We start from the raw sequence: 16,170 nt of genomic DNA on the forward strand, positions 1-16,170 counted from the left end.
AATCCCCGTGATTTTCAAAAATCAGTCCCGATTAGCATCTCTACTTATATATACCCTTCTCACGAAGGTGAAGATTATAATTAAAGGTATTTCCAACGATATATAGTATTACAATTTGTTCGCCCAAAATTATATTTTAGCTATAGAAATAGAAATAGGGTTTATACTAATCGAAATAATATTTAAAATTTCAGATATCCGCAATACAAAAGAAAAATATTCACATCATTGGCAACTTTAGCTGTTCTAATACCCCTCAGCATTTGCTACTTCAACAAATTAGAGCCATGTTTTCTTATATCGCCAGAGTAAGTCCTCATAAAGGTTAATAAACATCAGCCACTAGTCAATTAAAAATCTAATTTAAAATTGAATATACATATACCTAAATATTCCTTAGAAGTTTCCGTTTTACACATGTCAACGATGAAGATGTCTATTACAAATTATACACCCCATTCTATTCGAATTTGGGCGGTTATTTATTCGGCATCATTTGTGGCGAAATTTATCAGAAATATTGTCATAATGTTGAGTTTGGCAAGCAAATATCTCGTATACCCGTGCAGATATTTGAATTTGCATTTTGGATGAGTATAGCAATTGGTGTATGGATATGTTGGCTGGGATCTGTGGTCATATTCCAAGAGCCATCGATTTGGACAGCATTATATGCCGGTTTGAATCGTAATATGTTTCTTTTGATAGTTTTTGGTGGATTTGTTCTATTGGGCATGTTTTGCAAATCATGTGAGTACTGAGATTTTTATGATTTAATATTTTTAATAAAAAATTTTGTTTTATTTCAGTAACACTTTTAGACTTTCTGAGCCATCAAGCATTTCGTATATTTGCCAGATTATCATTTCAAATATATATATGGCATTTTTCCGTTTTGTATTTACTAAATGGTCATAAACGTGAACCAGTTTTTACCAATCATTTGCAACATGTAAATTGTTTTTTTATCAAATATTTAGAGAGTATTTTTAATCAACATAGTTTTTATTTTTCAGGCAACACTTATGATTTGCCTGCTTTTATTCTCAACTGTATTGGCGTTCATTATCACCATATTTGTGGAATATCCCTTTCACAAAATTGCTTCTCATTACTATAAACAGGTAATAAAATAATCACTTAATTGAGTTATTAAACTAAGTATTCAAAATAATACATATTTACATTGTTTAATTTTTATAGGAAAATCGACCGAAAGCTCATCACTTAAAATCCTGAAGAGTGTACAATTTTATTTAAAATATTTCGAAAGCTATATTAACATTAAATTTACAAATTTCTTCAGATGGATCTGCTACGCAAAGTTTACGAAACTGTAATTGTTCGCCAAGTTTATGTCGATTTAATTCTGGTTTAAATAAAGATAAAACATATTCGAAATTTCTGTAATATAAAAACTGGGATATTCAATCGATTACATATTACTTTTTATCGATTAACTGTTCGAATAATATACGAATAACAAATAAACCTATTAATTTATTTTTAGCAATTATATAAATAAATAATACTCAGAATTTTAATTAGTGAATTAAAATTTAATTTAAAAAAAGACAACATTTTATCAATTCAAAATATCACTAAAATTTTTTAGAATTTATTTAATATAGAGCTTCAGATTATTTCAAATTGAGCTGAATTCACTATAATATTATATTCGGTTGTGCCGAATCTTATATATATTTAACGGTCTTTAACGACTGCCTGCTTCATTCATCATGTTTATAAACATGTACATCCGTAGCAGCTTCTAGGCTACTCAGATGCAGATGGCAGTGTGTATAAATAGTGATTGTGGTTGCAGTAGTGAATGATTCTAATTTCAACCATCGTTAAGTTAAGACCTCAACTGCATTGCCAGTGTATACTTGTACATTATAAAGGGTATGTATTTCTGCGAATTTATAAACGTGTATAAAAACACTGAGTGACTATTTAATTCTGTTGTTGTTATACATTCTAATAAATAAAGAGTTGTTACAAATTTTAAACAGTTTTTATTTGCAATCAAAAGTATACGATTTATTTAAAGGAAATAAACCACCGTTTTTAAAAGGTAAAAACGTAACAATATTATATCCTGCTATACCGAATCTTATGTAACCACCACCAAATAATACGGGCACCGATTGTTGTGATTTTTGTATAAAATCATTTATCTGGATCATCCGAATTGGCTAGTAAAAGGTATTTTTTAAGATCCGAAATTCTAAAAAATAACACAAAATACATGACATTAACATTTAAAAATGATTTCGGGCTGTTCTTGACGAATTACATTCTGGACTTCTAATTTTGGACCACTTTTTCGATCATTGCTGGCAGTATGTCACGAATAGCACGAGCAATCTTGGCCGCCAATGCGTCAATTGTTGCTGGATTATCAGCATAAAGCAATGTCTTCACATGGTCCAACAGAAAATAATCCAGAGGTTTCAAATCGCATGACCTTGGAGGCCAATTGACAGATCCATTTGTCGAAATCATTGATTCGGGCGCGATAACTTGATTTCGACAAATTGATCTGTCAATTGGCCTCCAAGGTCATGCGATTTGAAACCTCTGGATTATTTTCTGTTGGACCATGTGAATACATTGCTTTATGCTGATAATCCAGCAACAATTGACGCATTGGAGGCCAAGATTGTTTGAAGGAAAAAATCATTGGTCATGGTGCGGTAGAAATAAGTTCTGATGATGTAACCAAACAGTGCACTTTTCTATATATAATGGAGTCTGTAGGATCCATATGCACCAATTTTGTTTATTAACAAACCTGTTAAGCCAAAAATTAACCTAATCGCTGAACACAATTTTGCGATAAAACATTGGGTCAGTTTCCAACTGCTCTACAGCCCAATCGGTGAAAAAACAATGCATATGATGGTCACGAGGTTCTAATTCCAGCACCAGCTGGCTCTTATACGGTTGTAGGCCAATATCTTTGAGCAAAATTTTCCACGTACTGGACGGACAATCCAAATTCCAGCGACCGACGACAAATCGATAAATTCTAGGGGACTCTCCCGAATTTTACCTGTAATGTCAGTATACTTAAGCAAAGTAAAAATAAACAGTTTCAGAATTATATCAACACAATTTGTATAAAACCAGTTTGTACGAATTACTCTCAAAAACGTGCATAACAAAATAAACGTTAAAGTAACTTTAATTAAATTACTTAAAGGCAATTGCCTTTTCGCTAAATAACCAGGGATGTATAAAGTAACCAATTGACTTCTCTCTGCACTACTAAGAGTACTCAAAATATTTAAATTAGAGTCAGCCAAGTGATCAGACATTAGTGAGAATTACTATATATAAGGTATAGATTGAATACTTGCTTAACGGCTGGGTTTTAATCTTCTTCTACACTTTCCTTTACAGCCACGATATTTTCTTCAGTACGCCAAAAAACTAAGCTGCGCGAATAGACATAATTTTGCAATCGAACCACTGTAGTTTAAAATAGACTGATTTGTTACCAGATTTGAATTAAGGTTAACTTCAATTAATAAGGAATTTTGTAAATTAGGGCAAATTTTTTAAGATTGCCGAAATGCTCGAAAATTGGATGAAGTGTTTAGAATTTGTATCGACATATTGTAAATTGTACCACTATGCGCTGATTTAAAATCAGCCTACAACTATGCTGTAAATATTTTATTGATTTATCTAGTTGTTTCGATCAAGGCGAATTAAATATAATGTCTACTACAAGTACAATATTTACAAAAAGCAAATGCAATTTATTACACACTACAACACCATAGTGGGGAGTGTTTAATGCGTTTGTGCACAGGACAGGAACCGATCGCTATGAAATTAGTTTGGTTATTGTTTGGTTTGTTACTTAAATAAGCTAAACACAATGAAAGCCGGATTTCAGACATCTAATCGGTTTTGGGTACAGACAAGTCGAAGAACAATTTGCCCTTGAAATTAGGTCGTTTTATTTATCTTTACACAGAGAAAACAGATTCATAGCAGCAAACGAATTTGTTGCCAATCGAATGATTCGGTTGCACACATTGAATTTTTCGGTTCTATAAACAGAAAGTCAGTTGATAAAGAAGAATTTCATTCGATGCAACCACATTTTGGTCTTTCCTTCTGAAATTAAGTAGCCACAACAGTAAATTTAGGTCACTAAGGCTGAATAATTGGAATGGAAACAAATTCAGTTACTACAAATCTTTCTTTGTGTATAGCAAACTTCTGTGGAATTTTATGTGAATATCAAAATTTTTAAGAGATTTATGGTCGTTGAAGTGATTTTCGAAAGTGGGCCTTATATAAGAGCTATAACCAATTTGTGGAGGTTTAAAATTGGAATCACGTAATCAGTTATTTATGATATTTTCAACCGTATTCGTATTTGACAAATTGTATTTTTTTAAGTTTTTTGCGATTTTGATCTTGAAGATGAAGTTTTTTTGATTTTATATGTTCACAATTTTTGTTACTTCTGACAAGGGCTACAACTTTGCCTCAGAATGTAAATCAGTATTCCCAACTGTTTGCAAGATATGAGCCTGAGAAAATAATCACTTTTTTGTAAAAATGACAGCGAGGCCCCAAATCTTTGGGGGTCCATAAAGAAAAAGTGCATGACTTTGGGCAAAACTGGGAGACACGGGCCTTTTTTTTGTTCTTTTATCACGTAGTGGTTTCCGTATATGGTTATTTTTTTCGTGTTGCACTGTGTAACCATTATTTTCCGAATACCCAAAAAAATGTCAGAAGTTTATTATATAATTTCAGAAATGTTTAATTGTATATTAATATCAGATATATAGGAATATAAACTAATACATATGTATATAAATTTCCTATTTTGAAATACAAATCTGAATATAATATAAAAATAAAAATATCTTTAGCTTTCCTAAAGCCTTTGGGGACATGTTTCCTAATGATCTGGCTTAAGCATAGGAACTAGCTTATCCCCAACAATAAATTTCAGTAAATTTATCATATTGTTACGAAATTGTACTTGAATTCAAATATAACGATTTTAAGGGCTGATTTAAAAGTAGCATAATGCTTTCAAATGACAGTGCTGTAATAGCAAACTGTAACATATCTGTGGGCATTATTAAATAAAAGCTTTCAGTTGACCATTGATCGTAAGTTGGCAACGCTGTTAGCTGCGACCGTATATTCGAATTCGAATATTCAGTTAAAGAACATTGTAGAAATAGAGCTTTCTTGATGGTAATGCAGTGTTATAAATAGTGGCAGAGGTTGCAGTCGTTAGTCAGTTTATCAGAGACGCTATTCGAATAAACATCAACTGAGTGCCTTAAAGTGTGCTGTATTTTTCAAGTGAATTCGTAAACATTATAAAGTGTCTGTATTTCTGAGAATTTATAAAGTGTATAAAAAAAACATTGAGTGACTATTTAATTCTGTGGTTGTTGTACATTTTAAATAAATAAAGAGTTGTTATAATTTTCAAACTACTAAACGGCTTTTATTTGCAATCAAAAGTATCCGGTTTATTTAAAGGAAATATATATTCGGTTGTGCCGAATCTTATATACCCTTCACCAAATTATACTTCAAAATAAAAATTTTAAATATTTTTAGGTAAACAAAATTTATTTTTTATTTTCCACAGTTGTTTTTTCAAAAAAAAAAATGTTCGAATTGTTTTTTTAAAATTTAAAAAAAAAATTGTTGGTATTTAAATTTTTTTTTATTATTTAGCGAAAAAAATCTTTTGGAGAAAAAAAAAATTCGGATAAAAAATTTTGACCCATTGTAGGTCCAACTTACTATGGTCTTATATACGTCATTGCAAAGGTCTTTGAAATATCTATCATTAGATGTCCATATTGGTTATATTGATGACTTAGTAATCCAGATATAGGTAAAATAAATCGAGGTTGTCCTGGTTTTTTCCTTATATCTCAGGCATTTGTGGACCGATTTTCTCGATTTTAAATAGCAACCGAGTCGGAGATATTGATGAATGAATCGTGTATGTAAGTTATTTGGGGGCTTCGGAAAGTTGATTTCAACAGACAGACAGAGGGACAGACAGACAGACCGACATGGCTTAATCGACTCCGCTATCTATAAGGATCCAGAATATATATATGTACTTCATAGGGTCGGAAATGAAAAATGTAGAAATTACAAACTTATATATACCCTTCTCACGACGGTGAAAGGTATAATAATTAAACAAAAATACCATCTATTTTTAATAATAATTCTTTGTTATTAATTTTTCAGCAAAATCCTTTAATGTATTTCCACCCCTATACGATTTTGATGATTACGATGCTTGTCTCAATAGTGAAACTTCAAAATTCGAAACAACCTACTGTATGATTTATGCCGAAATAAAACCACAAAATTCCTCAAATTTATGGAGGCAAATCTCCAAACATACGGACGAATATAAATTCCATTACAGGCGTGATCGTCTGTTCTTTGGTGTTTGCATGGAACGTTGTAAAAACTTTCCAAAAATACTGGATAATTTGCCATACAACAATGATAGTAAAGTAATCAATAAGGTAATTAAAAGTAAATAAATGTATTTAAATATAAAACTTAATAAATCTGTGCCAACTGTCTAGAGCCATACAATGTAAATACTGTTATTAAGAATTGATTATTTATTAAATTAAGTGATTAGCAAACAATTAGCATGACTAAATTAAATGCTATTAAAGTACGGTATTCATTTAAATTGCGTTTGAAGTTCAATTGTTAAATATGTTATTATAATTAAATTACTATTTATTTTTTTCAAGATAACACAATTTTTTGATGTGGTTCACAAACGTCCCCTTGATCTTCAAATGCGCTCTGAATATCATGAATTAGTTCATAATTGCTTGAATTCACAATTCCAAGAGAAATTTGGCTTAAACTTAAGAACATACATTGAGTATTGTGAGCGACCCAAGGAAACTATTGAAAAAGGTAAAATTAGAAATGTAATTTATAATAAATATATTCAAAATATTAATATTTGATAAATATTTTTATTAGAATTCAAACTCAATAGATGTACTTTGTTTTCTTATTAATGTCTCTTTCTAGATGGTCCCGAAAAAGTACTTTACAAGTTTTTACAAATAATTATAATTTTAAATATCTTGTCAACTCTTTACGACTCCTGTTTAAAAAGAAGACAGCCAGCAGAGCTACAGAATGCGGATTATTACAAAGTAACTCCCCAACAACCTGGTAAATCTTAGATAAAATTATAATAAGTATTTCTTAGAAGGAAGTTTATACATATTTTGGTTTTCTTTAGAAGTAATTTTGGACCATTCCCAAATGAGTGAATATAATTCTATTTCCCACAAAATATTAATCTCCCCTATCGCGAATCAATATTTCACATGTAATATGTTCCCTTTTCCTTTTTTCGTTCATCAACTTTGTTCACGTCAAAAAATTTCCCATGTTGTGAAATTTTTATACCCTTCACCTTGAGAAGGGTATATGTATAAAAGTTTTTATACATTCCGTTTGTAATTTCCACAATATAATTTTCCGACCCTATAAAGTATATATATTCTGGATCCTTATAGATATCGGAGTCAATTAAGCCATGTCCGTCTGTCTGTTGAAACAATTTTCTGAAGACCCGAGATATCTTCGGGATCCAAATCTTCAATTATTCTGTCAGACATGCTTTCGAGAAGTTTCCTATTTAAAATCAGCAAAATCGGTCCACAAATGGCTGAGATATAAAAAAAACCGGGACAACCTCGATTTTTGACCTATTTTTGACCTATATCTGGATCATTAATATAGACAATATGGATATCTAATGATAGATAATTCAAAGACCTTTGCAACGACGTATATAGTAAGTTGGACCTGCAGTGGGTCAAAATCGGAATTTTTTAACCCGAATTTTTTTTTCCAAAAGTTTTTTTTTCGCTATATATTAAAAAAAAATTTAAAAAACTAAAAAAAAAATTTAAATTAAAATAAAAAACAATTGAAAATTTTTTTTTCCAAATAATGAAAAAACAACTTTGGAAAAAAATAAATTTTGTTTACCTAAAAATATTTAAAATTTTTATTTTGAAGTATAATTTGGTGCAGGCTATATATAAATTTCGGCACAGCCGAATATAGATCTCTTACTTGTTTTTTAATTATTTCGTTTTCTTTCAGTTTCCACCCTCTTAACGGCATTTTCAATACGCCGCAACTATTATCGTCTCGTTGAACCCCCCACCAGCCAATTGGGTATGGACTTGAGTTATTTAGATGGAATCCGATCGATTTGTGCCATTTTAGTGATTGTTGGTCATGCATTTTTCGTTCAATATCATCATGTTAAAAATCCAGAATTTTTTGAAAATTTTGCCAAAAGTCCGCTACATTTGTGGTTCACAAATGGTACGTTACTCTTGGAAATCTTTCATGTTTTGAGCGGTATGCTGTTGTATATAAAATTTAAAGAAATTTTTAAAATAACTCCCGATTCGAGTGGTAGGAATTGTGTTAAGGCTTTCGGTAAAGGAATGATGATGCGTTATGTTAGGTATGAAAACAATTACGAAAATAATAAGCCAATAATAAACAGGTATTTTTATTTCTCATTAGATTTCTTCCTTCATTGCTATTGTTTATATTCGTAAATGCGACTTTCTTTACCCGCCTGCAAGATGGTCCATTTTGGCGTCATTTAACTGAACCGGTTCGCACCTTTGCTCGTGAAAAGTGGTGGAAGAATTTATTAATTTTTGATAATATTTCGGAAAGTGTAAGTACATACAATATATTTTTGGGCATTATTTAGTTAAATAATTTGAATTACATTTTATGTTTTTTTTTTAATATTTATTAGGGTTTTCCTCATACTTGGTATATGACATCTGATTGGCAAATATTCGCCTTTTACTTTTGCGTGTTGATAGTAACGCACAAGTAAGTATTATCTATATTATCTATTCCTCCCTCCCCAAAACGATTTTTGGGATTTTTGGAAATTCGAACGTTTAGGGGGTAAAAAGGGTAAAAACGGGTATATTCTGTAACCTTATATCTTCACTGAAAAAATAAGTTTCGTACTTTTTCGAAATTCGAACCTTTTAGGGGAGAAAACGGGTAAAAACTGTATTTTGGTACTTGGTACCCTATCTTTTAAACCGATAAACATAGAACCAAATTTTAAATCGTATTCTTTACTTATCAAAAAATAAAAAAACATAAGTTTGGTACTTTTTATTTTTGAACTTTTTCATCATAATAATTTGACATAGACATAATAATATTTTATTATGAGCTCCCACAACGATACAGAAATTTATTTGAATAAAATTTTACCACCGCAATGGGGATAAAAAAGGTACCAAAAAGGGGATAAAATCGGGAAAATACATTTTATTTGAAATTATTAAGCCAATTAAGATAATTTTTTTAACATTGGTTCCTGGATTCATAAAAAAATTAACTAACAGGGTGTTATTTGGAACTCGACCGCCAAGGTGTAAATAGCGCCAAATTCGGGTAAACATTTGGGTACTTTTTTTAAAACATGTTTTTTCTTGGGCATATTAATTGATACATGTCTGTAGCACGAACAATTTTGGCAAAATGAATTATTTTTAAATTTCAAACTTAAGGGGTGTTTAAGGAGGAAAGGGGAAATTGGTACTTTTCTCCTAATGGTACTTTTTTAATATTTTAAATTATTTCACTTATCGACATTAAAGTTAGCTGATATGTATCTGAGTGAAGTTAGTGTTAGGAATAGGGGGTAATATTTTGGTACCAAAATTTGAGAACTGAACTATATGTACTTTTTTATTCTTCTAATAGTACTTTTTGTAATTTCTTCACCAATGAACCTAGAAACATGAAATTAAGTGAGTGAGAATTCTAGGGGGAGACCTTTTGGTACTTTTTCTTTATTCGAATAGTACTTTTTGTAATTTCTTCACCAATGAACCTAGAAACATGAAATAAAGCTTAGGTGGGCCCGAATGAGTGGGAATCCACAAGTGGCTGCTTTTTGGTACTTTTTCTATATTGTAACGGTACTATTTGAGTTTTCTGTAATAATGGACCTAGAAATATGAAATTAAGCGTATATGGTCATAAGTAGGGGGCGGATTTTCATGCATTTATTATTGGAAAATATGCGCCTAAAATATGCTTCAAAAAAATCAAAATATGACCTCAAAATTTAAAAAATATGCACTTATATTTTTGTGCAGAAACATAAAATAATTAAGTATGGAATTCGAAATGTCCAAAAAATACACAACACTGTTGCCAGCAGTTAGAACTCTTTAAATTATACCAGGAATTAAACAAATAAAGTTCTAAAACTATTTTTAAAATAATTTTTCTTCTGAAAAAACGATGGACGATATATTAATTGTAATATCTTGGTATGAATACTTGTTTAAATCCATAATCTTTAGAGCTTCTCTATTTTGATCGTGCTGTAAAGTAGCATCCAACCTTAATATTTATCTCGTAATAACCAAGCAATTAAGCAATTAGTAAATGTATCCCTTATAGAGGGAAATAATATCTTATCACTTGGCTGACTCCAATTTATATATTTTGGGTCATTTGACGTGCTATTTGTAATGCAGAGAGAAGTCAATTGGTTACTTTATACATCCCATGGAATCTAGCATAAAGACAATTATCACTTAAGTGTCTCTAAGTTATCCAAAATCACTAGTTTACGACAGTCTCGTAGAAATTACTGTCAGGAGCGGTAACTGTGTATGTGAATCTTTCGATAACGAAATCTCTTATAAATCGAATTTGCAATTAAAACAAATATGAATGTTTTTCGATACATTTAATGATTTTTTGATACTTAAAAAAACTAAACTTTTTTGAAGAAAAGTGTTTTGAAATGATAATTTTCAATTACTGTTAAAGAAATGAAGAACTTAATGCCAGTTTCTCGATGTCGAAAGAAGTTAGTTAGTAAATGTTATCTACTGCTATTTCTATAATAAATTCGACAAAAAAAATGTCGAAATAATGTATTGCCCATTAATGACAAAAAATTATATTTTTATTAAAAATTGGCATAATATGCATATAAATATGCATTTTGAAGTAAAATATAACAAAATATGCATTATCAATAAAATATGCAAAAATATGCACTAACAAATCGATGCCATTTTGCAGCAAAATGTGCGATTCAGATAGATAATTGGTCTACATTATATTTGGACGTTCGAGAAAAAACATGCATTTGCATATAAATCCGCCCCCTAGTCATAAGTGAGTGAAAATTCAAGCGGATACTTCATGGTACTTTTTCTTTATTATAATGGTACTTTGAAAGTAAATTTTTAATTAGACTTAAGTTCATTTTTATTATAATTTATTTGTAATAATTCAAAGAATATCAACTGAATACTAAAATTTTAGACAATTGGCAAATTGGAATGCATTTTCTACCCTGCCAAGGGCTTCATCAACAATCTTCATTGTCAAGGTCTATTTGTAAATATCATCTATTTAACTTACTATTATTAGGAATTAGAATATGGGAAGCCTAATTCATATATTATTTGTAAATTAGACGAAATTTCAAATATTTTTATTATATATGTGTTTTCTTATTATTATAAATTTATCATTTTATTAGTGTTGCTGTAGTCAACCTTTGGTTAACAATTCAGCTATGAATGTTTTTGTGTTCGAATAATTACCAAAAATCTATAAATAAAATATACACATGGCACAGTAAAAGACTAAAATCAGTTTTCAATCTCCAGTTTGATTCAACGAATCAACACCAAGGAGAAAGAAAGAAAAACACAAAAACATTCATAGCTGTATTGTTAACTAAAGGTTGACTACAGCAACACTAATAAAATGATAAATTTGTAATAATAAGAAAACACATATATAATAAAAATATTTGAAATTTCGTCTAATTTACAAATAATATAAATATGAATTAGGCTTCCCATATTATAATTCCTAATAATAGTAAGTTAAATAGATGATATTTACAAATAGACCTTGAAAATGAAGATTGTTGATGACGCCCTTGGCAAGGTAGAAAATGCATTCCAATTTGCCAATTGTCTAAAATTTTAGTATTCAGTGAATTAATTGTATATGTTCCTAAGTGAGTGAGAATTCTAGGGGGAGACTTTTTGGTATTTTTTCTTTATTCGAATAGTACTTTTTGTAATTTCTTCACCGATGATCCTTGAAACATGAAATAAAGCTTATATGTAACTGAGTGAGTAGGAAACCACAAGTATGGACTTTTTGGTACTTTTTCTATTTTCTAATCGTACATGAAATTAAACATATATGGTCCTAAGTTAGTAAGAATTCTAGGGGTATACTTTTTTGCAATTAGATTCACAAATGGAGACTTAATAGTACTGTTTCCTTCTTCTAATTGGGGTGGCGAAGCGCACCGGTCAGCTAGTATCATCATAATATTAATAGGTAAGTCGATTTCTTTAGACCCCTTTTACGCTCACATTATACATTCAATATGGGCAAGAAATATACCATTTTAAAAGGATTTATTCACAGAAGTGCAGAATATATATATTATTGAAATCGGTTCAGTTTTTTAGGAGATATAAGCGTTTAAATATGTTACTAACACATATGCAAAAACGTGTACATATGAACCTTAAGCTAAAAAGTAAACAAAGCGAATCGTGTTTGTCAAATTTGTTGTTGTAAATAAATAAGAGAAACAATTAAATTAAATTTCGCTCTGTTTTAAGTGAGAGTTGTTATAGAAAACAAAGAAGAAGACTATAGTAATTTAAACTTTAAATTACTAAAGTCTTAAATTTAAATTTTAAAGTCACAAAAATATGTGTTTTGAAGGTGTTTTTTTTTTATTTTCTAACTCCCATATGCATAAACAATTTTAAAATTTATCAAAGGTTTATAAAACATAATTTCCATTCAAAATTTGTTTTATAAACCTTTGACAAATTTAAAAACTGTTTATGCATATGAGGTTAAATATGTAATTGTATAATTGTGACGGAATCAATTACTTATCACTGCTTGAATTTTAATCAAAAATGGGATGGGTCGGATAGTGAGTCGATTCCCATACAAAGTAAATAGTTATTTCTAAATATTTTGTGAACTATAATTGCAAGATTCTTCAAACTTAGTCTAAATGGCTCTTTTATAATTTTGCATAGTTTCGCTGAAATTGTTCGGGATTGGAATAGGGGGCGTGGTACACCCTATACAAAGTATATAATTAATTTCGAATATATGTAGAACTATAATTGTAAAAGTGTTTAAACTTTTAGTGAATTAATTTCTTATTACTGGGCGGAGTTTAGCTGGATATAGACGGAATTAGATTAGTGGGCATAGCACCTCCAATACAGAGTAAATACTGATTTCAAATATCTGGGCAACCAAAAAGGGAGGGATCGGAAAAAGAGGTGAGTCACCTCCCATACAAAGTAATGATTGCAAGGTTCTTCAAACTTTGTCCGCAAAGCTCTCTTACCATTCTACACAGATTGGCTGAAAATGGTCGGAATTGCATTAGTGGTTGTGGCACAAAGTAAATAATTAATTTTGAATATCTGGAGACCTATAATTCTAAAAGAATTTAAACTCTGTATCAATCAATTTATTAATGAGTGGGATCAGAGCAGTGGAGTGGTATCTCCCATACAAAATTAGTTAGTTATTTTCGAATATCAAGTGAAGTGTTATTTTCGTATTTCCATTCATATTTTTTCAATTTTACTAGGGTAGGGGTAGCGAAGTGCACCGGGTTATGCTAGTTTATATAATTTTATATTCATAACGTCTTCCAAGAGGGAAGAAAACCGATATTTATTCATAAAGGTATTTCCAACGATATATAGTATCACAATTTGTTCGCCCAAATTTATATTTATGTTAAGTGTTTTTTTCACAATACAAATCGAAATAATATTTAAAATTACAGATATCCGCAATACAAAAGAAAAATATTCACATCATTGGCAATTTTAGCTGTCCTAATACCCCTCAGCATTTGCTACTTCAACAAATTAGAGCCATGTTTTCTTATATCGCCAGAGTAAGTCCTCATAAAGGTTAATAAACATCAGCCACTAGTCAATTAAATATTTCATTTAAAATTGAATATATGTATACCTAAAAATATTCCTTAGAAGTTTCCGTTTTACACATGTCAACGATGAAGATGTCTATTACAAATTATACACCCCATTCTATTCGAATTTGGGCGGTTATTTATTCGGCATCATTTGTGGCGAAATTTATCAGAAATATTGTCATAATGTTGAGTTTGGCAAGCAAATATCTCGTATACCCGTGCAGATATTTGAATTTGCATTTTGGATGAGTATAGAAATTGGTGTATGGATATGTTGGCTGGGATCTGTGGTCATATTCCAAGAGCCATCGATTTGGACAGCATTATATGCCGGTTTGAATCGTAATATGTTTCTTTTGATAGTTTTTGGTGGATTTGTTCTATTGGGCATGTTTTGCAAATCATGTGAGTACTGAGATTTTTATGATTTAATATTTTTAATAAAAAATTTTGTTTTATTTCAGTAACACTTTTAGACTTTCTGAGCCATCAAGCATTTCGTATATTCGCCAGATTATCATTTCAAATATATATATGGCATTTTTCCGTTTTGTATTTACTAAATGGTCATAAACGTGAACCAGTTTTTACCAATCATTTGCAGCATGTAAATTGTGTTTTATCAAATATTTAGAGAGTATTTTTAATCTAAATAATTTTTATATTTCAGGCAACACTTATGATTTGCCTACTTTTATTCTCAACTGTATTGGCGTTCATTATCACCATATTTGTGGAATATCCCTTTCACAAAATTGCTTCTTATTACTATAAACAGGTAATAAATAATATTATTAAACTAAGTACTCAAAAAAATACATATTTATATTGTTTAATTTTTATAGGAAAATCGACCGAAAGCTCATCACTTAAAATCCTGAAGAGTGTACAATTTTATTTAAAATATTTCGAAAGCTATATTAACTTTAAATTCACAAATTTCTTCAGATGGATCTGCTACGCAAAGTTTACGAAACTGTAATTGTTCGCCAAGTTTATGTCGGTTTAATTCTGGTTTAAAAAAAGATAAAAAAATATTCGAAATTTCTGTAATATAAAAACTGGGATATTCAATCGATTACATATTACTTTTTATCGATTAACTGTTCGAATAATATACGAATAACAAATAAACCTATTAATTTATTTTTAGCAATTATATGAATAAATAATACTCAGAATTTTAATTAGTAAATTAAAATTTAATTTTTTATGTAAAAAAAAATAAAATTACATTTTATCAATTCAAAATATCACTAAAATTTTCTAGAATTTATTTAATATAGAGCTTCAGATTAATTCAAATTGAGCTTATTTCACTATAATATCGAGCCCTTAGCGCCAAATTATCGTAAGCGACATTTTTAAAAAGAGGGAAATAAATCTGTGACTTCTAAATGGTTAAATTGGTTTGAATGAAATTTCACATGCGCAAAGAAGAAGTGTTGTCGAGTTTAAGTTTTGAACGTGAACCTCATGGGCCAACCAGGGGCGCGACCAAGGGCCCTCCAAGTAGGACACCACCGATTTCAAAAACATTATACATGTAGAATCTTCTCATCGAGTACTACAAAAAACCTTGTCGTAGCTATCAATTATTTATTATAGTTTAGGAGCATTTGAAAATTAAATTTTCAAAATTTTTACCCACCCTACTCCAGTTTTTTTGATAACAGCGTATCTAAATATTTCCCGATTTTCTCCAGTTTTCATTTATTGGACTAACAATACATGTATGTGTCAAATTGAAAAAGAACTGTTTAAAAATAATAACTAAGTCCAAAGTTATATGCATTTTAATTTAAAAATTTTTTTAAAAACGATTTTTCGCTATTTTTTTTGGAAAAAGGAACTTTTTTCTTTTTAAGTTATCGCAAAAAATTTCTAAGAGGATTATAAGGATTTTCTACTTTCTGAAAGCTAAGTTTTGATAAAATATTATAAAGGAAAACCAATTTCAAAATTTTTGTTACCGAGGGGACCAGGTCCTTTCAAACACCTATTTTTTATGTAAAATAAAACTTTAGGGCAAAAATTCTCAAATCACGTATCCGATATCAAAATAT

At 29.8% G+C, this 16,170-nt stretch overlaps 1 protein-coding gene across 1 annotated transcript; it reads left to right on the plus strand.

The window, feature by feature from the left end:
- The first annotated feature begins 590 nt into the window (after positions 1 to 590).
- Positions 591 to 14,738, plus strand: LOC135961405 (uncharacterized). Its single transcript, XM_065512903.1, has 9 exons — positions 591 to 750; positions 6,265 to 6,551; positions 6,792 to 6,963; positions 7,084 to 7,230; positions 8,176 to 8,548; positions 8,611 to 8,770; positions 8,855 to 8,934; positions 14,160 to 14,509; positions 14,569 to 14,738. The coding sequence occupies exons 1-9, from the start codon at positions 591 to 593 to the stop codon at positions 14,736 to 14,738; spliced, it is 1,899 nt and encodes a 632-aa protein (XP_065368975.1).
- The last annotated feature ends 1,432 nt before the right edge of the window (positions 14,739 to 16,170 follow it).

This window comes from Calliphora vicina, chromosome 5 (assembly GCF_958450345.1).
Source record: "Calliphora vicina chromosome 5, idCalVici1.1, whole genome shotgun sequence".
Taxonomy (NCBI): Eukaryota; Metazoa; Arthropoda; class Insecta; order Diptera; family Calliphoridae; genus Calliphora; species Calliphora vicina.